At 43.2% G+C, this 25,644-nt stretch overlaps 2 protein-coding genes across 2 annotated transcripts in view; one reads left to right on the forward strand and one right to left on the reverse strand.

Annotated features, from left to right (window-relative positions):
• Positions 1-17,692, reverse strand: part of LOC116286486 (uncharacterized) — a 28,682-nt gene extending 10,990 nt beyond the window's left edge. The window contains exon 1 of the mRNA XM_031693009.2: positions 17,295-17,692. The gene's annotated coding sequence lies outside the window, so the exon portion shown is untranslated. The remainder of the gene's footprint in view (positions 1-17,294) is intronic.
• LOC116286501 (long-chain-fatty-acid--CoA ligase 1) overlaps positions 1-25,644 on the forward strand; it is a 62,777-nt gene that overhangs the window by 29,325 nt on the left and 7,808 nt on the right. The window contains exons 11-17 of the mRNA XM_031693029.2: positions 17,886-17,968; positions 18,487-18,538; positions 19,005-19,087; positions 19,356-19,410; positions 19,870-19,965; positions 20,253-20,325; positions 20,480-20,568. Of these exons, the coding sequence (XP_031548889.2) occupies positions 17,886-17,968; positions 18,487-18,538; positions 19,005-19,087; positions 19,356-19,410; positions 19,870-19,965; positions 20,253-20,325; positions 20,480-20,568 (531 nt within the window). The remainder of the gene's footprint in view (positions 1-17,885; positions 17,969-18,486; positions 18,539-19,004; positions 19,088-19,355; positions 19,411-19,869; positions 19,966-20,252; positions 20,326-20,479; positions 20,569-25,644) is intronic.

Raw genomic sequence — 25,644 nt, forward strand, 5'->3', positions numbered from 1 at the left:
CACTGAATTTATATTACGCGTAATAATTCGCTGAATTTATATTACGCGTAATAATTCGCTGAATTTATATTACGCGTAATTTCTAGACTGACGTTCGATATGTAAATAGAATCCCGTCACGCTCTTTTCAAAGCAGATGTTTACTGAGCAAGCTTTCTTTGAAGCTCTTCTTTTGCCTCCTGGTAGATCTTTTTGCGAGATTCCTCGGAAAGATCTTTTACGACTGTTTTTTTATTCCTTATGTCCGACTTTAATTTCTCGTACTTTTCCTCTTCGGTCAGAATAAGCGAGAATTCTACGTCGTCTATCTTTCTGTCACGCAAAGCCTTTGAGACAAGGTCAGTGATAGTATTTACTTTAGCCCTTGACAGAGCTATTGTCGTGTCATGCTTGGATATCTTGCTTGACAGCTGTTTCATAATACCCGTAGCAACAGCCGAGATAATACCACAGGCTGCCCCAACGCCGGCTAAAGGAACTCCAATGATTATTCCCGGCCCAGTAAGCGAAGTAGCAACGCCGGAGCCCGTTAACACAACGGATATGGATCCTGAAGTTATCGCAATCTTATGTAGCGTACTCCGGGCTCTAACGTACTTTTTTCTAACTTTTTCATAGTGTTTTGTTTGCCCTTCCAAGTAAGCCAGGATTAAGTTCGCTTTATTCAGACGAAAGTTTTCAGCGTTTAATTCGTTAGGCCCCTCCCTAGGTAAATCAGGATAAAGTGGAGGCGCTGATGGTATAACATCCATTATATATACTAATGTACGACGCTTTTGGAAATAACATAGAGGAGCAACCACATAACAGCCACTGGAATTGGGAAGCATTTAAGAAATTGTATCCCAAAGCAGTAACCTCGAAGTTTGAAAGCAGATCTGACGGGATTTACTTCAAAGAGTATAATGACTTAGTTTACAGCAATAAGGATTTGGAAGAGGGATTGGAAAAATTACGCCCAAAAACACCCGTTCATAAGCCCGTTTATAAAGCACCTAATTTTCCTAGAAACTTATTGTTAACCACGGAAGATTACCCATTTTACGATGCTGAAGGTGGTGTAAACAACTTCGAAAAGCTGGTAACGCACCTGAAGATTTCAGTGGGTAAACAATCATTTAACGTAGTAGTAAGGAATATCTTTAAAGAGACGATGTTGAAGCATACGTCAGGTAAAGAGACCAGGGAATGGTTAGCAGGACCCAACATGCGGTATTGGCCACAGCAGTTAAACTTTGCTATTTGGGCTGCCACTAAAGGCTGTGGTGTTGCCGCGGACATGTTCCACATTCCAATTATGCAGTTTCACGTTGCCTTTACGGTAAGGAGGTTGTTGAAGGAGCTTAACGCACCCCTACCGGGAGATAAGGCATTTAATCCAATGAATAACCGATATGACGCCGCAGCCCTGGAAAGGTTAATTAATGAGTTCAAACCACAGCAAAAAGACTTTCGTTATAAGGAGGGTAAGACGCATGGGCTGGGTATAGTTTACGTTTGGGGTGCCAATGGTGAGAAGCCGGCTGACTACGGACATCAGGAATACCCAAGTAATGAGTTAGAGTTCAGTGATATGGGTGGTAATAAGGGTAATAATTCATTAATTACTAGAATTCAAACGAACTACCCCGGCACTTGGGATCCATTTGTGTTAATGAAAGGAAAAGGTTTAAGGAACCTAGCCAGGATTAACCGTAGCATTGAAGCATTCGTGTACTGCATCCTGGGAGCGCAGGTAAATACCCGCAACCCCATTGTTGGATCCCAAGGCGCTTCACAGGAAACGCAACAAGAATTCCTAACTTTATTTGAGTCTGCAATAATAGAGAACAACATATCCAAGTCGGTGCAGAGATATCAATTAGCGGTGCAGCAGTCTAAAGTGCGACTGGATTACGCTTTGTCGCCTGGTTGTTGGTTAATGCCAAGTAATTTAGTTATTAACACCAATTCCGTTGTGGGTTATAACAACAAGCTGCAGCGAGCTACTAAGGATATGAAGTTTGGGGTGAACGACGTGAACTCTGACACTCTTAGGAACATTCCTCACTTCGTAGAGAAGCCAAAAAAGTCACACGAAGCGAAGCTACCCGTAGTTAAGAAACCATCGAAGAAGGCCCATGTTATGCCTACGATACCCGAGGAATACGACCATAACTTACTAAAAGCCGGCCTAGCAGCTGCAAGCATTGGTCTGAGCTATTATATATGGCGATGAATAACCCCTACGTAGCTGGAGTAGATTGCGTTTATACGACTTACACAGGCGAGAAAAAATACACCCAAGCATCTTGGGTTGATGTCACGGGCATGTCCGTGAATTTGAACTACTCGGGAAAGAAGTTGATATTATGCAGTCTTTCTTTGGGGGCCGTTAGTAATGCAAACGTAGGATTTCGTTTCTGCGACGACAATGGAGTATTGCAGCCCATGCGCGCGAAGACAAACAACAGAGAGCCTACACATTTCTCGGTAGAGCCGCCAACGAATAGCGTCGAAAATCTATCGGTTTGGACTCTTCATATGGTTGCTAACTGCCATGGGAAGGTAAAGCTGCAAATGCGCGTAGATGACACGGCGTCGGCGTGCATAAATAGCATAGAAGATCAAAGAGATCGACCTTATAATCACGCGACCATCAGCACTCTTACAGTGTTAAGCCTGTGAGAATCTGTGATTCTTAAATTATATGAATCCGCATTTAAGTGAAATGTATTACGTTCACTACTTAGACGTGAAGGAGTACGAAGGACATGAGTGGTTCGATATGGGAATGTGGGTTGAAGTTGGAGGTCCTGCGTTAGTCATTTGCACCATTAGCATTAACACGGGAGTGAGCGCGAATGTGGGGTTTAGGCTTGTCGATGAGAATGACGAGCCTTTGCCCCCCTATCGAACTTCCCCGAACAGCAGAAGAGCGGCCCACTTTTCGATGGAGCCATACAAATTTAGCAGTGAAGATCTGACGCCGGTCACGTTTCATATGGTAATTAATTGTAAATATGCTAAGTTACAAATATTTCCTGATGATGGTAGCACCGATGGGCTGACGCCGGGTGCCGCAAGGATAAATAGTATAGGCATAGGCAGCAATATTACCGATGCGGTTTGGAGTCATAAACCCATTTCCACTATGAGCGTGCTGCCGCTAGCCCCAAATTATCAGGGCGGCGCAAATACTATCTTTCGTCATCCTCAATCAAGGACGCGGAAAGAGCGCAGCAATTCTAAGGACAGGAAATCCAAGGTCCCTTCATCGACCTAGCTTCTTCAGGAGTACCACCCCAATAGCGACAACCAAGATCCAAATGTTGTTGCCCACGAACTTCAACAGTTCTCCGCCGGCCCTAAGTGCCAAGGAAACAACCGAACCAAGCAGCCCAGGAATGCCGGCTGCCATCTTTTTCCCTAAGTCCGTCAGCCCATTGCCTAATTTCTTTACGCCCGCGCCCGTAGCCTTAAGCGCGGATAGGATAACTCCTACTACGGTGCTAATAGCGACTGCAAATGCCAGCGGAACGCCATACTTCAAAAGGGCTCTTTTTACCTTTTCCTTGGTGGTAAGCCCCAATTCTCTTTCCAGGTTTTCCTTTTGAGCCCGCAATTCCGCAAGACGTATTTCAAGGGCCTCCACTTCCTTTTGAGCTGCTTCCCTTTCTTCCTCGGTACGAGTTTGGTCATCGATTATTTCCTGCTGCCGCTCTATTTGCCCCTCCAGGTCTTCAATAGCCTGATCTCTTTGCCGGATTTGTTCTTCCTTAGTGTTAATTTCGGCAACCAACTGCCGCCGTTCCTCTAAAGAACCCTCTATGGTGGTACGTAAGTCCTTGGCTTCTTCCTTGCTTATATCCAGGTCTTTTAGAGCAAGATTGAAGGCTTGTCTGGCTTGGTCTCTTTCGTCTAAAGCCGTTTCAGCTTCTCGCTTGAATTGCAGTATGACTTCGTTCTTGCCCTCGATTTCTTTCTTTTGAGCATCGAGAAGTAGTCGGTTTTGTTTTTCATACTCTGTTTCCCTTTCCTTCAACGTTTCTTGTAGTTTGATAGCGCGTTTTTCTAGCGCAATCCTTTCATTCAATGCTTCCATACCTTCTAACATGCTTCGGGTGGCCTCTTGAAAGCCCCTTAACCTTGCCACGTTAACCTTGACCGAGCCATTTTCGTCGAAGAGGATTTGTGGGTTCGTCCAGCGGTCTTTGTTGGGATATCTTAGGTCTCTGACGCTTATGAGGACTTTGTTTCCGCGTTCTGTGAGCCTTATCGCGTCAGTGTCAATGTGGGGATGACGCATCCTTAACTCTTGCGTTGCCCACTCTACAGTTTCCCGTGCGGCTGCCTCAGGCTGCTCTATGTTTTGAAGCTCCAAGTACTCAGGGACGGGGCTGCCGTGGTTTTTTGATTGCCACATGCGATTCAAGGCGGCCTTGAAGCTTTTCCATCTACTACCATACTTGTCTTCTAGAGCCATGTCGTAGATTAGGGGGTCGGTTTCCGCGCCTTTAGTCCATGCGTCGTATTCTTCGTCGTTAATGTCGACTTGACCTTCTTCGGTGGTGGGGTCAAAATCCGTTCCTTCTACTTCCATTATATATGATAAGCTCAAAGTTAAACCCCAACATATTACCTAAGCAGGTTGGCGGACTGAAAGCAGAACGCACCTTTCACCGGGTCACCTTTACCCCCAGCAGCGCTAGACCTGGGGAAACCCTGTACGTAGGCGTACCCCGCCTAACGGATAACCTAGTCTTAGTTCCTGGTACCCTGGCGCTAAGGTTTGACCTAGCGGTGCAGCCAAACACCAAGGACAAGCGCTATACCGTCAATAATGTGGGTAGGAACCTCGTCTCTAAGATGAGAATCAAGTTCGCAGGGGAATCCCTCTTGGATTTGAATAGGTACGATTTGTACGCCACGTATAAGGACCTGTGGCTAACAGCCTTTGACCGTGCACAAAAGATAGAGCAGGGAATTGGAAGCGTTATTCTTCGTAAGCTTCGCAGCGATACTAACCCCGCGCCTACGGACTCCAGTGGAGCAACCGCAGTAGCAGACGCAACAAGGGTAAAGACCGCCTATGGTAGTAAGTACGTTATCCCTTTGGATTTCGAAGTGATTACGAGTCATGGCGTGTACTACCCCAGACAGTTATCCGAGTTACAGTTTGAAGTAACCTTGGCGGACACTACGAACGTCATAGGAGGAATGGACAGCGCAATCAGTGGAGCTGTCGATCCTTATTCTATCACCAACTTAGAGCTGCAGTACGAAACGGTGTACAGCGAAGAGCTGGCCCGTAGCGCTGGCATGGAATACAGCGCCGGAAAGGCATTCCTTTACAACCACGTAGTGATGTATAAGACGTTTAGCTTCTTGGATAAGACGGATGAGGTTATCAATCAAAGCATTAACCTCCCCCGAAGAAGTCTTACGGGGTTGATGTTGGTGTTTGCTAAGCCCTATGAGGCTGGTAAGCGCGACTCCGAGGCCTTTCACAACCCCAACATTACTAACGTCGGCGTGAATATTAACGGCGTTCCAAACAAGGTCTACTCCCAGGGGATAAAGCCCGCAGACGTGTACAGAGAGGCCATGCGTAAGTTTGGCAATCAAATTAGCCCAAAGGAATTCTTTAAGGATAAGTATGCGCTGTGGATTGACATGCGCACCATTAACGACGAAAACCTACATGGCCAGGGTTTACGTTTAGTAAATACGCAGGATGGCATCACTTTGGAGATCAAACGCACCAAGAATGCCTCCGCGGGTGACGGCGATAAGATCAACGCATACATTTTCGTAGTCTCAGACGCGCAACTGAGCGTGGAAATGAATCAGCTAAAAAGCGTTGCCTACTAGGCTCGCGAAAGGATAAAAAATATTCCTTACGTATAATATGCTCCGCGTATTCAAAAACAACGAAACTAAACTGCAATGCATAGTGCAAAGCGACAAGCTGTACTTTAAGGCGAAAGAGGTAGCAAAGGCATTAGGTTACGCAGACACCAAAGATGCTATTAAAGTCCACGTGCGGGATAAGCATAAGAAGAGGCTTAGTGAATTTAGAATAGAGGTGAATCGCCTCCCTTCTGGTTCACACCCACAATCCCTGTACGTGACGGAATCTGGTTTGTATCAGTTAATATTTAGCTCCAAGCTACCGACAGCAGAGGCATTTCAAGATTGGGTCTTCGAGGATGTCCTACCTACGTTAAGGAAGACGGGAAAGTACTCGTTGGATGGTCCAAATAAGTTGGTTTTCAAGATCGAGAATGAGTTTGACTTACATAAGAAGGTCATCGATTACGTACGCCGGTTTCACCCTACACTGTTATTAGCACCTGGACTCGGGGAATTGCAAGATACCACCAGTAAAAGGATAACGTGCTGGCAAAAGGGCTACCAGGCAGGTCAACCCGACATCCTAATTCTTAACTCCCATAAGAAATACAATGGGTTATGTCTGGAACTGAAGACGCCAAAGGGTAACGGCGCATTGTCTGACAAACAAAAAGCGGTATTGACGCAATATGAAATGAATGGATACTTAACGATGGTAAGCAACGATTACGATCTGATCTGCAGGGAAATCGACCGTTACGTCGCCGGCATTCGCATACCTTGTCCCGGCTGCGTTAAGGCTTTCAAGTCACAGGAGACGCTACAAACGCACCGAAAGATATTTCATAAATATAATGATAGTTGAACAAACTCACTGGCGCGAATTAATACAAGGCATTTCATACGAAATAAAAAATTATGTCGTCTTCGAGGACATTAACCGCTTAAGGTTGGTCCTCTTAGACGGCAGCCAAGAGTACAGCTTATGGGCTCCTGACTGCGTACGGTACGTACTGCAAGGCGAAGAGTACACTCACATACGTAGCTATGGTAAAGTCAACGGTCGATGGAAGTTCGACGTTGAAAGAAAGGCGGAGGCTAATCCATTGTGTGATTAGTCATCCTCATGGGCTTCTAGGTATTGGTCTGCTACGTCGGACCTCATTTTTTCCGACATGAAATCGATCGATATCGTAATCAAGGCTCCTCCTGCGAACGCTGCGACGTAAGGTAACATCATATATTAGACCATTCTTTTCGTATTGCAAGGTAATGGTCTAAAGGCTTGGGACCTTCGTACAGGCAACACCAAATATGTTGACCGCTGCGTTGACAACCACATTTATCGCAGATGCCGTCCCAGTGTTCTCGGTTCTCCCATCTTACTCCTTCGTAGTCGTCAAAGCATACGAAATCTTGGTCTATTTCTTTTTTACGCAGCACTAAAGCCCGGCTGGTTTCAAGGGGGCAACATCGCTCTGCTAAATCGCCGTGGGTTTCACAGACGACTTCTTCGAGGTGGTAACGTCGGCAGCGGTATTTATGCCAGTTTTCTTCGAAGAGGGGTTCATCGCATCGGCGGCAATGACCTTTAAGGCAGACTCTATGCTCGCGGTGATATCGTAGGACCTGTACTGTGGACAGTTCCTTACCGCAGTCACCGCAAACAGTGCTGATGGTCTTCTGACAGACTTTCTTGGAAAGATGGTATTGCAGTCGCTGCTTGCTACTAAAAGTTCTATCGCATTGCACGCACTTCATTATATATACCTTATTTTTTATTGTTAAATTGTTAAACCCTGTAAGAGGGTTTTAGGATAAGGTCTATTATTTCTTGTTATTTTGTTAAGCCCCCCATTAAGAGATGAGGTATCATTCTTTCTCATCGTTGAAACCAGCAAAAAGATAATCATGTTAACCATTCTTCGATTTAACAAAATAACAATAAAAAATAGGTCCTTACTTGAGACCTCTTTGCAGCATTTAACAAAATAACAATAAAAAAGAAAGACCTATGCTAATTCCCCTTGCCGGGGCTTAGTAAGATCTTCTTTGCGACCTCTTACTCTTCTCGAGCGTCGTCTAAAGTCCTTTGTGCTTTAGTATCCGCGGGACACCAATGTCCAACGAAGTCTTCTTCAGAGAATACCTTATTACAGTGACGGCAGGTGTATTTTTTACGCGGTTTGGGTATCGGTGGAGGGATTATGCAGTCAGCAGGTAGTTCGCACGTAATGCAGTCCATATATTTATGGGGGATATCGAATGAAGTCCTTAATGGACTCCTTAGCCCAACCCGCCATTGTCAAAAGCGCGCCAAGCCGTTCTGCACGCTTCAGACCACACATTTCATCGTACAATTCCTGTACACGCTCTTTTAACCGGTCTATCTCTTCCCTTTGCATTTCTATGGTGTCTCTTTTATCTTTTGCGTCGGCGGCAATCCTTCTTACTGCTTCCACTGGGTCCATCTATATATAATGGATCCGAATCATATTCCCTGCAATGCTCTGATAGTAGGACCCACCGGCTGCGGAAAGACCCAGTTCGTGGTAGAGCAGCTATTAGGATCCTTTAGATACCGCTTTGACTACATAGTGCTGCTTTGTCCCACCTACGTGAATAACCGCACCTGGGAAGGCATAGGAGTGAAAGACGACGACTTCTTCGTAGATATTTTAGACCCTAACGAGTTATCCAACCATTTGAAGTTCTGGCACAAGCAATTCCCTAAAGATACACAGACTTTACTCATACTGGATGACATTGCCTGTGGGGACGACGTAAAAAGACGCACCTCCGAATTAGTGAAGCTCGCTTTCAGCGGCAGACACGACAATATCAGCGTTTGGTTGCTCTCGCAGCAGCTTACCAGTGTCTCTAAGCCCTTTAGGGAAAACATAGGCTCTCTCGTAGTATTTTATACTCCAAGTAAGTCTGACCTGGAAACCATCTTAAGCGACTACGGCGGTGAGATAAGCAAGGAACAGCTGCACGAATACATGCGGCATTTAAAAACGCACCAACATTCCAAGATGATCTTCTCTTTGAGGTTTCCGTACGAGGTTGGAATCTATGATTCCTAATGTATATGGACATTGAGCAGCTCTTAGATGAAGTCCCCACACAGTTAGATGAAAGTAACCTCAAGGAACAACTTAACATCCTTGTGTCATCTGGGAAGTGTAAAGAAATGATAGGCAAGGAACTTACCCATGAACAGGTTAATAAGTTGTCGGAAGAGGAGGTTAAGAAGTTCCATAAGAGGTACGAGGCTGCCCTTGCAAGTAAGACCACGGACGCCGTAGCAGACTCCGCTATCCGACTTGCCACTAAATTGCTTGGACTTGCACTGCCCATAGACGACGTGGAGCAACTACAGAAGGACATAAGAGATGACTATGTCATCGCCCAAGAACTTAAGATAACCTGCGGGTGGTTGTCTTTGAAGTGCGGTAAGTTAATGGCAGTCGCCTCTGCGGCTTTGCACGTGGCTCAGCATGTCGACTTGAAGGAGGTACTAGGTTCCTTAGGAACATCTTGGAAGGACTTCAAGAAGGACAGAGAAGTTGAAAAGGTCTTTCAGGCAGCACTTGCTGAGGTACCTGATCAAGTCGCCTCAAGTACTTAGTCAAGTCGTTGTCAAGTCACCTCAAGTACCTAGTCAAGTCGTCCTTAAGTCATTCTCAAGTACTTAGTCAAGTCATCCTTAAGTCATTCTCAAGTACTTAGTCAAGTCGTCCTTAAGTCACTCTCAAGTACTTAGTCAAGTCGTTGTCAAGTCATTGCCAAGTCGTTGTCAAGTCGCCTCAAGTACTTAGTCAAGTCCTTCAAGTCCTTAGATATAAGATGAGTGGCACCGAAGAACAACCTCAGGAGGAGCAGAAGATTACCAAGCCTAAATCTGCAGGCAGAGTTGCCGCGGGGAAGAAGCTCGCGGAGATGAATAAAAAGAACAAAGCAAAGAAAGAAGAAAAGGTGGAGGAAGAGGAATCCTTCATTAATCCTGGGTACGTCATTGGCGCGTTAGGAGTCGCTATAGCAGCAGGCAGCCTTTACTTACAATGGCGGGCTACGAAGCCAAAAGTAAAGTGGGAGGCCGTACATGTGCCGCCAACATATCACGCACCTGTGGAGGTTAAAAAAAGCAAAATCCCTGAAATGGAGTAGATTTATCACCCGTGGCGACCTAGATTTTCCTTCTTGCTTTGTAATATAATGTCGACCGCGTTGTTGAAAACTGTTGAAGAGGCAGCTATCATTACTTCTATTGTTGCGGGTATTGGTTGGGTAGGTAAGAAAGTGCTCAAAGAAGACTTTACTGAAGACCCAAGCAAGAGCTTCGCTAATTTTGCTAAGATGACCGCTGCCGTAGGCGGGGCTATCATGGTAAAGGATTATCTACGGAAGGAAAAGTACCTACCTAATGTATAATGGTTAGCTTAGTCGCAGGTGGAGTCATTGCAGCTTTAGCATTTACGGGAGCTAATTATGGTGGTCAATATTTGGATAGATTAGTCAGAGGCGACAAAAGCGGTGCCGCCGAAAGGAAGAGACACGACTTAGCGCTGGAGAAATATCAGCGGGACGTAGCAGCTTGGAATGAAAAAAGACAAGCTTACAGGGATTGGTTGGATAAGAACTACCAAGACAAAATGCAGGCAGACAAGAACTTCGAAAACACAGACTACGCCTTCAAACTTTATGCGCAAGCACACCCCGACTTTAGAATGAAAAAGCCTCAGTTCAAGAATTACTACCAGCCTTCTAAGAAACAAAAAGATAGTGAGTTGGTATTCGTGGGAGTCGCAGGGCTGGCCGGAGGCGTGGCTTTGGCGTATCTAATATAATGATCGTCTTTTTGGAAAGCGACAAGAATGACTTTACCACGTATTTGAATCCTCCCATCAAAGCCTGTAAGGTTCGGTTGGTTAGTTGCTCTTTGTATAATTCTTGGTATAATTTAATTAATGGCTTTGTCGTCGTGACTTCCGGCACCAAACCAAAAATACCAGATTCCCATTACACCCCTATAACACTGGCTAAGGAGCTAGCAAAGCATGGATATACTCTTACCACAGGATTACCCCATGAAATGAAATTCAAGAAAAATAATGGGAGCGCCAATCTAAAGGACAGTTCATTGGTAGAACTCCTGGGCCTTACTAGTACCACGATAAATAGCGGCAGTACATATGATGTGAAATGGAAAGTCGCATCCTCTTACGAAGTCTATTGCGACTTGGTTCATAGTTACAACAATGGAGAAAAGTCTTCTCTTATGTCCAAGTTTCTACCCAAGGGTAATCCATTTGACCCAGTAGAATACACTCCCATTTCTTTGAGCTATGGCTTATCTAATCTGGTAGAAAGCATAAACATTACCATTAAAGTGGACGGAAAGACGGTGGATTTTAACGGACGTAAGATCAATCTCGTTTTGGAATTCATATAATGGGCCGCGTAGAGGACAAACTTAAAAGGATTTACTATGGGCCGGAAGGCTATTGGAGAGGAGCGTCAGCTATCAAGAAACTCGCGACCGCGGCCAGGGTATCAGAAGAGACGGCTAAGAATTGGTTAAAAAAACAAACCCTCTGGCAGGTTTATCTTCCCGTGCCTAAGTACATTCCCAGGCCCAGCTTTACCGTAAATGCCCCCAATGAAGTTCATCAGGCGGACTTGCTTTTCTTACCGCACGACAAGGTGAGAAAGAAGACCTATAGGTACGCTTTGACCGTAGTCGATATCGCAAGCAGATACAAGGACGCCGAACCCATAACCAGCAAGGATTCTGGGGAAGTCGCAGAAGCCCTAGGTAGGGTTTATAAGCGCGTCTTGAAATGGCCTAAGCTGCTGCAAGTGGATGCGGGGACGGAGTTTATGGGCGTGGTTACCAAGACCCTGAAAGACCACGACACTAAGATTAGAAGAGCTAAAGCAGAGTACCACAGGGGTCAGAGCATCGTCGAAAGATTCAATAAGACCTTGGCAGAGCGTCTCTTTGGGTACCAGTATTGGAAAGAGCTGGAAGATCCCTCCAAACGCAACAGGGAATGGACTCAGAGGCTCCCCCAGGTCGTCGCAGCTTTGAACAACGAGGCGGCCAGGGCTACGGGAATAAAACCCAAGGATGCCATAAAAAAGAAACACGTGGAACACAAGTCCTTCATCAGAAGTTCGAGGGCGGTCTTCCCCCATGAAAAGAAATTAGGTAATGTCACGGTTCGATATCTCTATGAGCCGGGTGAATTAGAAGGAGGATCCAAAAGAGCTACGGATCCTAATTGGTCTTTGGAAACTTACCAGATCCGAAGTGCGATAGCTAAGAAGGGTCAGCCCATCTTGTATTATCTTCATGATGGTCCCACGCGTGGGTTCGTCAAAGAAGAACTGCTTATCGTGTGATGTCCGAATGCTATCGTATGCACTCCGTCATCACACATCCATCGCTTACCGTCAAATGCAGACAGTGACACCTTCTCCTGCGTGACGTTATGTATCTGATGACCATAGCTGCGCAGGCTGTTCATCTTATGCCGCTGTTCCTTGCGTGTTCGTAATACGTTGAGGTAGGACTCGTGCGTAATGTCCTTCTTAACCACGTACTTTTTTACGCCTTTAGCTTTCTTTTCTACGCCGTCTAACTTTAGCACGCTGTACATCTTTGGTTTCAGACCCACGTACTCTACTATGGGTTTTCCTAACATTTCGTCTTTCATCTTCCCAATTACCTTCTTATTCTTCGCAGAGTAAAGGAAGTGCTCCTTCGGGTAGCCGCTGGTGTCGTACTCGTCTATGTCGGGGAGGCAGTCTTTGTAAACGTCTTCCGTTTGCACTTCTAGAATTAGGGAGTCGGTGTCTGTGTACAGGAGGCGACAGCGGTCTCCGTACTTTGGCTTAAGCTTATCGTAGTAGAACTCGTACATAAGCAGCTTCGATAGATCCAGCACCGTAAAGCCTGTGTAAACGGGCTTGTTTAGTAAGAGGTTTGCCCTTTTCATGTGAATCACGTAGAAGTTCAGCATTTCTACGTATCTAACGAAGCCTGGCTGTGACACGTATGCTTCTGCTTCCTCTTTGGTGCTGACTATTTTTACGCTTACGCGCTTGCGGATGTTCTCCATTGTCTTTCCGAACACGCTGTTGTTCATCAGTTTGAAGAGGTTTTTCTCGAAGTCATTTTTCGCTGCGGTACGCTTTTGCGTGTTAAAGTCAATGTAGGGGCGCATCCAGGGTTCCTGCGTGAATTTTAGGACTCTGTGGATCTTCTCTACGCGCATTCCGTGTCGCACGTAGAACTGCAGGTTGCGGTAATGTACCACATACTTCTTCTTATCCATCAGGTTCATAGTTAGTTTCCTGTACGGTTTGTAACCAGGGCATATTTGCTTTTGCAGCGGACTTAGCTGCTTAAATGGTATCTCTATCGCTTCTGGTGCTAAGGGGAACTCATTGTGTTCGTCGTGCAGGCGCTCTGGGTACTCCAGATCCACTTCTAAGACGTAACCCTTGTCTTCCTCCTTTCCTACCTGCATGTAGAAGTCTATCGGCTTCACTGGATCCCATTCGAAGTCTCTCACAGGTAGGTACTGTGACATTGCCCAACCATAAAGGTTATTCGCATCCAGGTAGTAAATGTATGTGGTTGGTTTCTCTGGGTCGTGCTCTACTAAGGGGTTGTTTGCGCGGGCGTAACGTCGGCTGGGCCCGCATACGCCGCCGCGGATACCGTCTTCCATAAACCGATACATGTCGTACTCCGTTAGGAGATCCAACTGCGCATTCGTTTTCTTTAACAAAGCACTCCAGCTGAGCCCAGGAGCCGTGTAGAAATTAGCGGGATCCAATCCGTAATATTCCATAGCCATCTTTCTGAAGCTTTGGAAAACATCTGCAAGCAGCACCACGTCAGACCTTAGGTAGATGTCGTGGTAGTCCCCCATGTTCTCACAGGAGTACTTTTCCCACACGTCTAACGCATGCTGGTACTCCTCATCCTTTATACCGGACTCGTTTAGGGTGCTGTAGAAGCGATCTTTGGGTGGTAGGGGTTCTTTGAATCGATCCCAGGAGTCCATGTATTCGTATGGGTAGACTCCTTTCCTTTCCGCGCCGTATTGGCTGGAAATGGGAAAGTTGGTGTTATACTTTACGAGGTTTGCTAAGGAGTCCGCCATAAACTGCTGCGAATCTAAGAACTTTAGCTTACCCACAGTTACGGACATGTAGCGCTCTTTGTTGTTGGGTATGCATTTGACGTCGGAGCCGTCTGTTCCTTGTAGTAGCAAATGGGAGTCGTAACCGCGGAGGTTGTGAAAGAATACGGGTATTTCCATTTCTGGATCTACTTTGAAGTTTATATTGCATTTCCAATGAGCCGCTCCTCTGTATTTACCCGTGATGTGGCAGTGATCTCTAACCTTATCCACATAGAAATCCTCAACAAATGCTTTGTGGCAGTGAATGCAGTGCGTGGAGGGCTTTCCCGGCTTCTCACCTTTCTTAGCATACTTCCCGCATTTAAAATGAGCTTCTCCTAGATACTTTCCATCTTCATCCCACGCTTTCTTGGCTCGTCTTCCAAACTGAAGAAGCGTATGTTGACAAATGTGGCATTTTTTTGCCTTGTTAAAAGCCTCCTGGTTCTCTTTGGTAAATTCCATCTTCTTTGGACGTCTTAATTGTTCTCTAATCTCCCCCTCCTCTTCTCGCAATGCTTCTAGAAACTCATTAGCTGCGTTCTTACCTCGGTAAATCACAGGAGGGTTTGCTTTGCCGTCTGATCTGACTACTATGTAACCAAAGGAGCAGATCTCGTGTAATCCTACCTTATTCGTGGCACCACGTTTCTGCTCTTCCTTAGTTATCAACGCTTCGAAGTCTGCATATATCACGTAAGGTACCTGCATCTGCTTTTGATGGTCTGCGTATGAAAGCTCTTTGTTGGTGGGCATCTGGATCCGTTGTGCCACTTCTTCGACTCCGCGGCAGATCTCATCGTGTTTCTTTAGGGCATTTAAGGATGTAAATGACAGCAAGCAGCAGTCGCAGAAGTACTTTTTGCCTTTGTGCTTAGTATGTCTGTAGAATAGTCTGCTAATGTGTTTAACCCATGAGTAGTGTCCGCCGTGGTAGAATAAATGTACGCGCTCTCCTTTACTTTTTGACAGAACTAACGGTACTATCGTCTGCTCTCTGACTCCGTAAACGTTAATTGCTAGATCGTTTATTTCCTCAAATATGGGGATGTCTATCAACTGCATGGGAAATTCCACACCATCCCACTCTAAATCGTCCGTGGGATACTTACTTGTCCTACAGGGATCCTTCTCTGCTGGATACAGTGCAGACCTGATTGCCCACATAAAGCATCGATTGTCTTCATTCTTCACGTTTACAATAGCCTTCTTCCTTTCTACCCACGTTGGTAGCGGTACGTAACTCCCCCCTCGTATGGGTACGTACCTGGCCATACTTATCTCTATTCCTTCAACCTCCTCTACTGTCCAACCCGATCCTTCTTTCGTGTAGTTAGACAGCGACTCCATTATTGCTTCTAAGGCTTCACTGAGTGACCTATCCAGATTCGTGGATTCTAATATCACTAACGACTTTGATCGCAACATTGCTGTCGTCATTACCTCGTCTTTTGACAAACTTACTTCTACCATTATGCTCGCTTTCAGGGCTCCTAATTCTTCTATACCTTTTCGGAGAGTCCTTTTAACCTTCCTTTCTGACTGACGCCAAAACTGTCTAACGTCAATCTCACCGTTACCGGGTATTGACACCGTGCTGAAGTTGCTTTGGGATTCCATCTATATAATAGGAAATATTTTATACCTAATACCAAGCACTTTTTGGGTCGTCGTAGTCGTACTCACAGTCCTGACAATGCCAAAACAATTTAACCTTAGTCTCAAACTTCTTACCACATCCACAATCATAACTGCTCATACACTTCGTCTTCATTTTCAAATGCTTTTTCAAATCCGCTTCTTTCTTAAAAGTTCTCTTACAATCTTCGCACTCCATATATAGACTAACATATTTGCGCTGTTGCCCCCAACCACACTTGGAGTGGGTTGTTTCCGTAGGTGGATTTTTGACACGGGTCTTGCCCGTGTTGAGATTGCGCTGGAACCCCCATTCCCTATACTACTCGTCGGACAGTTCAGATTCGCACAGATTTACGGCATTTAAAGATGATTTCCAAGTTTCAGGATGACGAAAACTTCAAGGTAGGATCGTTATAAGATTTTTCTAGCCTTTAGTTATCCAATAGAAGGATCATGTTTATAATTTTTTATAGTTTGAAAGGGGACCTTCACCGTTGGATGAAGCATTTTAATCTGGTGTTCTTTGACCTCTTGTCAAGCACTAGAAAATATTCTCAAAATGACGGAATATAAAATGTAAGTGTTTTAAAAGATATCCACAGCCACGGATAAACCATTTTTGAAGGCTTTGTATATTTGGTTGAAATACACAAAATATTTTGAGATCCAGAGTACTTTTGGAAGTGCTGTAGAATGGCCTCGAAAAACCGGAAGTGAACTTTGAAATCAAATGTAGACGCCTATCTCCTAAAATATTTATCTGATCGAGATGAAACTCACACAACGTTGTTAGTTCTTATAGGCCTACATTTTGACGAAGTTTGAAGGATTTTGAATTTTCACATTTTACCTGACCGACACGGACAACCGCTCTTAATGACTTCTACGTGTTTTTTCCCCCTGATCTATTAATATTAGTGTTTATTTATTTATTGTATATTTTCTATGATCATTTTGCTGCTTATTTATTTAATTCTTGTAATATATTTAATATTTTTTTCTTATATGAATATAATTATATTGTAATTAGAATTAATATACCTCTCTCGACAATCAAATTTTATATAATTATTGTAAATATGCTAGCTGCCTATCTTGGCTAACCTTTAGGTTATTATAGGTAGCTTGTGCCTGAATTCTTGTTAATTTATATATCTATGACTTGTAAATATCAAATTGAGGTACCAAATAATAAAGTATGTATGTATGTATGTATGTATGTATGTATGTATGTATGTATGTATGTACGTGTTCACGCTTGAGGTGGTTTGACTGTAAGTGTATATTGTATATCGTTATTTTGTAAGTAAAGATTCATGCCAATAATGTGCACACGAAATTTTTAACTTCGTTTCCTTCCGCAAAGTAAAGTAAGTCTATTGTTTGCTGGAAAGTAACTTTCAAATATCTAATATTTCGTACATTTTTTCCCCTTATATTTGGGGGATCTTGTTTTGTTTTGGTTGGGTTCGTTTATCCAAGTAGCTGAGCTGGGACACAGCGGTTCAAGCCAATTATCATCATATTTATGTAGGGAGACAAAATAATGTTCAGTGCTGAAGCTTCAATCTTTGCTACTAATATGTAATACACAACATAACACTTCATATTACTTACGGCACTCAGTGTACAATTCACCGCTAACGCAAAAGCGACATGATCCAACGTTGTAGTCTCAAATCAACCAGACGACGCGTAAAGCCCTCTAGGAATGACCGATCATTACAGTTCAGTTACAGTTCAGTTCAGCACTGATATATATATAAGATATTAAAATATAATACTAAAATATTGTCAAAGATTTTTGTCCAAAATACGAGATCAAAATGAATATAATATAATTAAATTCCTCATGATGCATGACGTCTATTCATTATTTGCATATCACAGCGACAGTTGCATTGAGGTGAATCCAACTGAATCACGCCGATGAAAAGATCAAGCGAAAACTAGAAAAACACTTTGAAATTTCTCTCTGTATGAAGAGCCCCAAAAATAGAACATATGATCTCAAAACCCCTATGAATCCGTGGCAGCCCGACGGGGCCCGTATGATGTAGAACTGGCACTTTCATACTACTAGTACCTAGACCCTATCTGTCTTGCTCTTTTGAAACTTTACCTCCTCCCCCCTCTCCTTCCCAGTCCCCCTCTGCCACTATACATTACATGCTGGACAGTAGTGTCTAAAAGACCTTTATTTTTTAGGTTCTGATGCTGTCAAGTGGAGCGAGAATCGGGTTTTCACGAGGGAAAAGAGAAACTTTGATGGAAGATTTCCAGGAGCTAAAGTACGTTTATCTGCATAGTTAGTAATAATAGACCTCATTCACTGAATTTATGTCTTTCTTGAGTTGGTATCAGTTCTTTTATGGAGTCTTAGTACAGCTTTTCTTGAATTTTAAAAAACATTTCTATAGACCCATTGCAGCACTATGAAATGCAGCTCCATCTGCGGGACAAAACAACAGGTTCCAATTCTCATGAGATTGGATAATCTACTGTTAATTCCAACTATATTCCCTTATTGTATATTTATATCCCCTATATATTTAATGAAGACCGAATGACGTCTAGGTGAGCAATATAAACCTTACAAGGGCGGATCCAGCCAAAATGTTAGGGGGGGGGGGGGGGCTAATTGAGTTTAGGGGGCTAATTGAATTTTCTTACGTCAACACAACGGAAAACAATAAAAAAGCATTTAATTCTTCAGTTTTGTTTTGTTTTCTACTGAAGGGGCTATATTTAGGTGCACTTTAAGTGTACGAGTTATGCATTTTATTGTTTTTTTTTTTTGCGTATTCAGACCCACAGTCTTTTCCGCTGTCCCACGCCTATTGAACGTTATTTACGACAAAGTGAGTAAACTACAAATTAAGTTTCAACCTTCAAATTTTTACATTTCTGAAACTAGCAACCTCTGTGCTCATCTGAGTCAGGCCACGACCAACGCACGGCTAACTCAGATCGAACCTTCAAACAACCTATGGCCGGGCTGATCTAAGTCAGGGCACGGCTAACTCACAGATGGAACCCTGAAAAACCTCTGGGCTGATCTAAGTCAGGGCACAGCTAACTCACAGATTGAACTCTGAAACAACCTCTGGGCTGATCTAAATCAGGGCACGGCTAACTCACAGATCAAACCCTGAAACAACCTCTGGGCTGATCAAGGTCAGGGCGTGGCTAACTCAGATAAACCCTTGAAAAAAGAGGTAAATTCAAATCCCTTGCCACTCTTGGTTCCTCTGAAAAATGAACGCCAAAATCAGACCAGAAAAATCTGTTTTTCTTAACCCTTCAGTTTGGTTTCCATATTTTTAGGTCACAGCTCAGGTCCTGAGAAGCAAGCTAAAGAAGTGGATATTTGATATTGCAATGCACTCCAAACAACAAGATCTCAAAAGGTACAGCAAAATAATTTGTCAGGCTTCCTGGTAGCCAAGCGCCTAGCCTAATCCTTAGCCGTGTCCCTTCAGCGAAAACGTTGGAGGAAAGGAGAGAAGAAGAGAGGAGAGGAGGGATGGACCTTGTTTTAGTTTCCACAGTAGATCTTTGTGCCGGATAGTGGCAAATAACACAGGTAGCCTTCAAGGCAACATATGTTTCAGCGTACTTACTAAATTATGATGTGATGTTCTCTGCGTTAACTTTGCATTTTATTGAATATATTAGAAACATCCTTCGAAAGAACACTATTTGGGACCGCTTGGTATTCAAAAAGATCCAGGTAAATCAATATTAGTTATTATACGAAAAGGTTGTGTTATAAGCTTCGATGTTTTTACGAGTCGTGCCGTCTATTCGCGCGTTCGTGTTACAAATGTGCGGAAATGCTTTACGACATGTCAATGTAAATGTCAATCTAAGTTACTCAGAAACTCTATTTTAAGTTCTAGGCAGGAAAGGGATTCCTGGGCACCCAAGACCGCAACTGTCTGCCTACCTCATGGGATACTCAAAAAACGACGATGTTAATGCGATACGTCTAAAGTGTCAATGATTATAGACTTGAAGAGAAAAGACGAAATTCACGATAAAAATACGTTTTAGCATTTTACTTTGGCTCTGGCCAACTTTGGAAAACTTTATGATCACCGCTCGGGCAGTGATTCAACCAATTACAGTACGAGAAACTCTATATTCAAGTCTAAAATTATACTTACTGTTATATTGTACTGTAATCTAGAACCTTCTTGGAGGTAACGTGCGTATCATCACGTGCGGATCAGCACCACTGTCAGCCAATGTTACCACGTTTATCAGATGTGTCATGGGATGCTATGTAAGAATTTTTGTATTCTTGTTTTGTCTTTACGATTGATTGTTTATGACGCAAAACAGCACACGGCACCAATAACAGCGCGCAACTTCCAACGCTCGGACACGGTAACCTTACAGTACGGAATTAAAGACCTCCTTCAAACCAATCCCAGCGCGTTAAATCACTGCTTATCCAATCGAAATGCGCGCACATGGCTCCCTCACGGTAGGGAAGTGACGACCAATCTTTAATAATAATATCGCGCGAGTTTTTCCATAATGACATTAGTAACGATGTTTGCATTTTAGCTCCAGGAAGGATATGGCCAGACAGAGACAACAGCTATTGTGACGATGCAACGACTTAGTGATTTCTCAACAGGTATATAAATAAATGAATTTGCCCACTAAAACGTCGTGGCCGCATTTGTTGGATGACATAACGAAAACGCGTTTACCACCTTGCATGGAATTATGAAACCCAGGTCACAGTATCATATTTTAATAGAGAACTAAATCAGAAATTTTGTTTCAAGGTCATGTGGGAGCTCCAGCACCATGTAATCAAGTCAAACTTGTTGATGTGCCTGAGATGGGCTACTACGCCAAAGACGGCCATGGGGAGGTATGTAAAGTATGTTTGAAACTTATGGTGTGGTGACTGAGTCAAACTTGTTGATGTGCTTGAGATGGGCTACTACGCCAAAGACGGCCAGGGGGAGGTAGGTAAAGTATGTTTGGTACTGATGGGGTGGTTACTATGCTAAAGACGGTTTCGTGTTAAATCGATTTGTTCTTTTCTGAAAGGAGAGGTTGCGTGATATTTTCTTTCATAGGTGAAGTGCCTACTCTATACTTTCTGGGGGATTTAAGGAGCCCCACCCCCATTTCAACATGCAGTGGTCCGCTTATAACGTATGATATTGCAGAAAACACACAATAAATGCACTCATATTTTGAGTATCTTTTTTGTATATGTAGACATGTGTTTCAATGGACCCTTCCATCAAGAATATAGACACAAATAGACACTAAACAGTCAATAGACATATAGAGTGGATTTATTAAACTCGTGAAATAGATATTTAACTAATACACTTTAGTAGACCCTAATTCCATTGTTTTCTTTTGTGTCTATTTGACTTTTCCACGTTGACTAGTATTTGTTATTTCACGGGTTAAATGCTCTCACTCTATTGTTAGTATATATAGACAATCTTGACACTAATAGACACTAGACAACCAATAAACATATATTGTGTACATACAAGCACAATAGACATATGCTATAGAAAACATGTTTTTGGGATTTTTACCTTTTGATTGATTAAAAAAGGTCCATACTTCCAGACATCTAGTGCTGAACCGTCGTATGGCAGCGCGAAGCATTTACGGCTACGCCGGAGATTTCGACCCCGACACCGCTATCCGGAGATTTTCAGACTGATCAGGAAGCTCGGCCGAAGCCTAAGTGAGAGGTTAGTCGGCCCCTAGACCGTAGATGATTAACCCCTTTTTGTTTTAGCTTCGCACCAGTGTCCCAAGATGTGCAAAAGGGACAGCATGGTGGTCTTTAGCAAGGGGGGGTCCTACATGGACGCCAGAGACACGCCGGGGTAATGAGCCCCGCCCCCCATGTAGACCTACACACTACAGATTACTACAATAACCACTAATACAAAAAGATAATCAAAACATCATTTACATATAGAGTATCATCCTGGTCTACCTAGGATTATACTCATCAAAACACTTCATAGGTATATTCAAGCGAACACAACGTTTTCCCTTGCATAAACGTTACACAAGTACAAGTGAAAAGAAGACAAAGAAAACTACTTTTAGGCTGACCAGGTTATAACAGTAATATCCGGAGAAAACTTTCCCAAAACATTCCAGGATCTGTTGAAAAAACGCCTTGATTTTCGACTAACCGAACGTTTAGAGTAACAGAGCAGATGATATTAAGTCGTTTCACAACCTTTGCTTTAACCACAGAGGCAACAGGGAGAGTACCTTCAAAGCAATACTCATTCCTAGCCAACCACACAAAGTACTTCAACAGATTAAGAAAATAGGAAAAAACAGGTGGAATAATCTGCCGTTCATGATTGTCATATCCAAATAGCATATGACGAGATTGAAGGGATGGCGACAAGGGAGTAACACGCAGAAATAAGGTCTGAGCCCATAGTAACAGTTCTTGCATGAGGTTACATTCAAAGAATAAATGAACTGGAGTTTCCAAAGGATGTCCACAAAAGCATGAAGGATCAGCAATGTTCATACCAAACTTGACAAGTCGATCACAGGTATAGAGCACTCCATGGCAAATCTTCCACGATAGATCACGAACTTGACGATCCAAAGGCATAATGTTCACTTGTGACCATGTGTCTGTCCAATAGAGCTCGCCAAAGATTGGGCGAAATTTCAGAACGCAATTAGGAAGCATAACATTCCTTTCAATGATATTTGAATAAACAGATTTTGTAGTAAGAGATGAGATAGACAATGCACTACCATCAGAGGACCGCAGAATAGCAAAAGTTTTCAATTGAACTGAGAAATGGCCACCGACGTATGCCCAAGCATCTAAAAGTGAGGCATAAAAATCCGGTAGTAAATGAGAAGGATAATATGCAGGATATGAAAGAACAGAACGTAAATCATCACCAAATACTTTCTCCACAAAAAAGGAGAAGAAAGCACACCATTTCGATGGGGACAGGGCCCACCGCTTTATCCACTGACAATGAAGTGCGCGCACCTTTGATTGTATATCAATTAAACCAAACCCACCTTGAGTGGTGGATTGGAAAAGAACGTTTTGTGACACCAAATGCTTTTTCCCCGACCAAAAAAAATCCAAAGTACACTTGGAAACTTGCGCCAAGACCCAGTTTGGCATGGCTAGTACTGAGGCACAAAACAATAGACCTGCCATGCCAAGGCCATTCAGGACAAGAGCCTTACCAGAATAGGAAAGATTACGATGTTTCCAAGAATCTAGTACACTAGAAAGTTTGTTTAAGCGACCACCCAATTTGGATGAGAGACATCATCATTTCCTAAACATGTGCCAAGACAAGGAATACTGTCTGAAGACCACTGCAAGTCAATGGGAGGATCACTACGACCTCTCCAAGAGCCTGCCCAAAGCCCTTTAGATTTCTCTTTATTAATCTTAGCCCCAGATGCCTTTTCATATTCCTCATAGATGGAGAAGACAGTGGATATTTCATCGTCATCTGTACATAACAGGGTCGTGTCATCAGCGTATTGGGAAATAAGTGCTGGTTCATAATCAGGGTGCGGAAGAACCAAACCTCTTAAATAGATTGACGCACGGATACGACACGCTAAAGATTCGGCAATCAGTACGTAAAGGGGCGCTGACAGTGGACAACCTTGTCTTACACCCCTCGATAAATTTATAAAAGGTGTAAAGAAGCCATTTACCAATACCGAAGACTGAGGTCCAGTATAGAACAAGCGTACCCACGAGCAAAAGGAAGGTCCAAACCCCATGCCTTCAAGGACTCTGAGCATGTAGGACCATTCCACCCTGTCAAAAGCTTTTTCCTGATCCAAAGACAATAAGGCCAGAGGTGAATTAGTTATTTTGCCATATGTAACAGCATCTTGAAGAAGCCTGATGTTTTCACCAATAAATCTGCCAGGTACCGAACAGGTCTGGTCAGGAGATACAACATAAGCGATCACTTTTCGTAGACGGCCCGCGATTGATCTTGAAGCTATCTTGTAGTCTGTACATAATAGGGAGATGGGACGCCAGTTTTTCATCAAAAATCTATCTCCCTTTTTATATGAGAGCGTTATAATCCCTCTCCTCTGAGAAACTGATAGTACACCACACCTAAAGGCATAATTAAGTACAGCTACCAGGTCCTTTCCAATGAGATCCCAAAACTTTAGATAAAATTCTTTGGGAAGACCATCAAAACCAGGCGTTTTACCTGACGGCATCCCCTCAAGAGCCTCAAGACATTCCTTCATAGTCAAAGGACCCTCACACACATCTTTCACTTCTAAAGGAATTCTACGTTCCAAGTTAGAAATAAAATCATCTGCAATGGTTTCATCAGTTTCTTGTGAAGTGAATAAACCCTTGTAAAAAGAGAACCAAGCCTGCCTCAAATTCTCAGGATCAGAAACGTATTGATCATTGCTATCTAGAATAAGATCAATCATTTTGTTGGCCCTATTCTTCTTTCCCATACGGAAGAAAAAGGAAGTGGATCTCTCACCCTCTTCAGTCCATTTGGTACGAAATCTTATTTCTGCCGCCTTGGCTGCCTCTCGATCAAACAATTCTAATTCATTGAGTACACTATGGTATTGATTTAGAACAGAGAGATCTCCCCCATCTACCAGAACTTTTAATGATCTTGCTTGAGCTTCCAAGGAATGCCTGGATGCCCGTCGTTTGAAAGATAACTTGGAACGAAACCTAGTGGTGGCTTGTTGGATCTTTCTTTTACCTATATCCCACCAAACAAGCAATGACGTACATGACCCTTTCTGAGGTTGCCAGGACTTCCATAAGTCCCTTACGAGCTCCACGTATGCATCGTTATCCAAAATACTAACATTGAGTTTCCAAAAATAAGGGCCTCTGGGTGGAACTTCAGGCAATATGAAATCAAGGAAAACAGCAGAGTGATCAGAATGCGGACAAGGTAAAATACTGCACTCAGAAACATGAGGAACAAAACGCAATGGAAGTCCGATCATATCAATGCGGGACGCAGCCATGCCATTAGTACTGATATAAGTAAATTCTTTGGTTCTAGGATGACAGTGCCTCCAAATGTCAATCAAGCGATTTTCATGGAATAAGATGGGAAGGACAGTAACACTGTCATAACTAGCAGGTAGTACAGAATTAAAGGATCGACGATCCAGAATAGGTGAAAAAACCGTATTGAAATCCCCTAAGAGGAGGATGTCAGACGTAGGATCAAGCCTATCATTTACTTGTGTCAAAAAACCATCTCTTTCAGGATTGTGATTGGGAGCATACAGGGAGACGATAGAAACTTTGCAAGAGTCATATTGGACATCTAAATAAGTGAAGCGGCCATTGATACCCGAGTACTGTTTAAGTACAGAAAAAGGAGAGGCACGCTTTAACAAAATTGCAGTACCACCAGAATGCTTTGTGTTGAAATCTCCAAAAGCTAGATAAGGAGAATTATCAAACCAATTATTGAGTTCTTGTTGTGAAATACAGTGAGTTTCTTGGATGCTCACAATATCAGGCGGGCGAGATAAGGAAGACAGCCAAAAAATAAATGTTGTTCTTTTCACATACTCTCGCAGACCATTTATGTTTATAGTGAGAGCCCTCATTTTAAACAAAAATCAACAAGTATTTATGATAGTTTCAATATTCTGAATAACTGCTTATTAATAAACCATCAATTTCAACATTTTCAATAATCATAACATTATTTGTAACATTATTCATATAACACATGACATTACGTAAACAATTCATACTTCAATACAAATCCTTCAATATATGATTAGAAATATAGATAACTATATAAATACGCAAGAAAAATTAGGGTTTCTTTTTAGAACGTTGAGTAATAACCTCCTTTGGATCCACAGATCTTTTGAGGTTACGTAAATTAGTAAAGCAAATGTCCATCCCTTCAGCAGGTTTTTCCTT

Source organism: Actinia tenebrosa, unplaced genomic scaffold (genome assembly GCF_029948245.1).
Source record: "Actinia tenebrosa isolate PJP-AT-01 unplaced genomic scaffold, QUT_ActTen_1.0 PGA_scaffold13__45_contigs__length_12533684, whole genome shotgun sequence".
In the NCBI taxonomy this organism is placed as follows: domain Eukaryota; kingdom Metazoa; phylum Cnidaria; class Anthozoa; order Actiniaria; family Actiniidae; genus Actinia; species Actinia tenebrosa.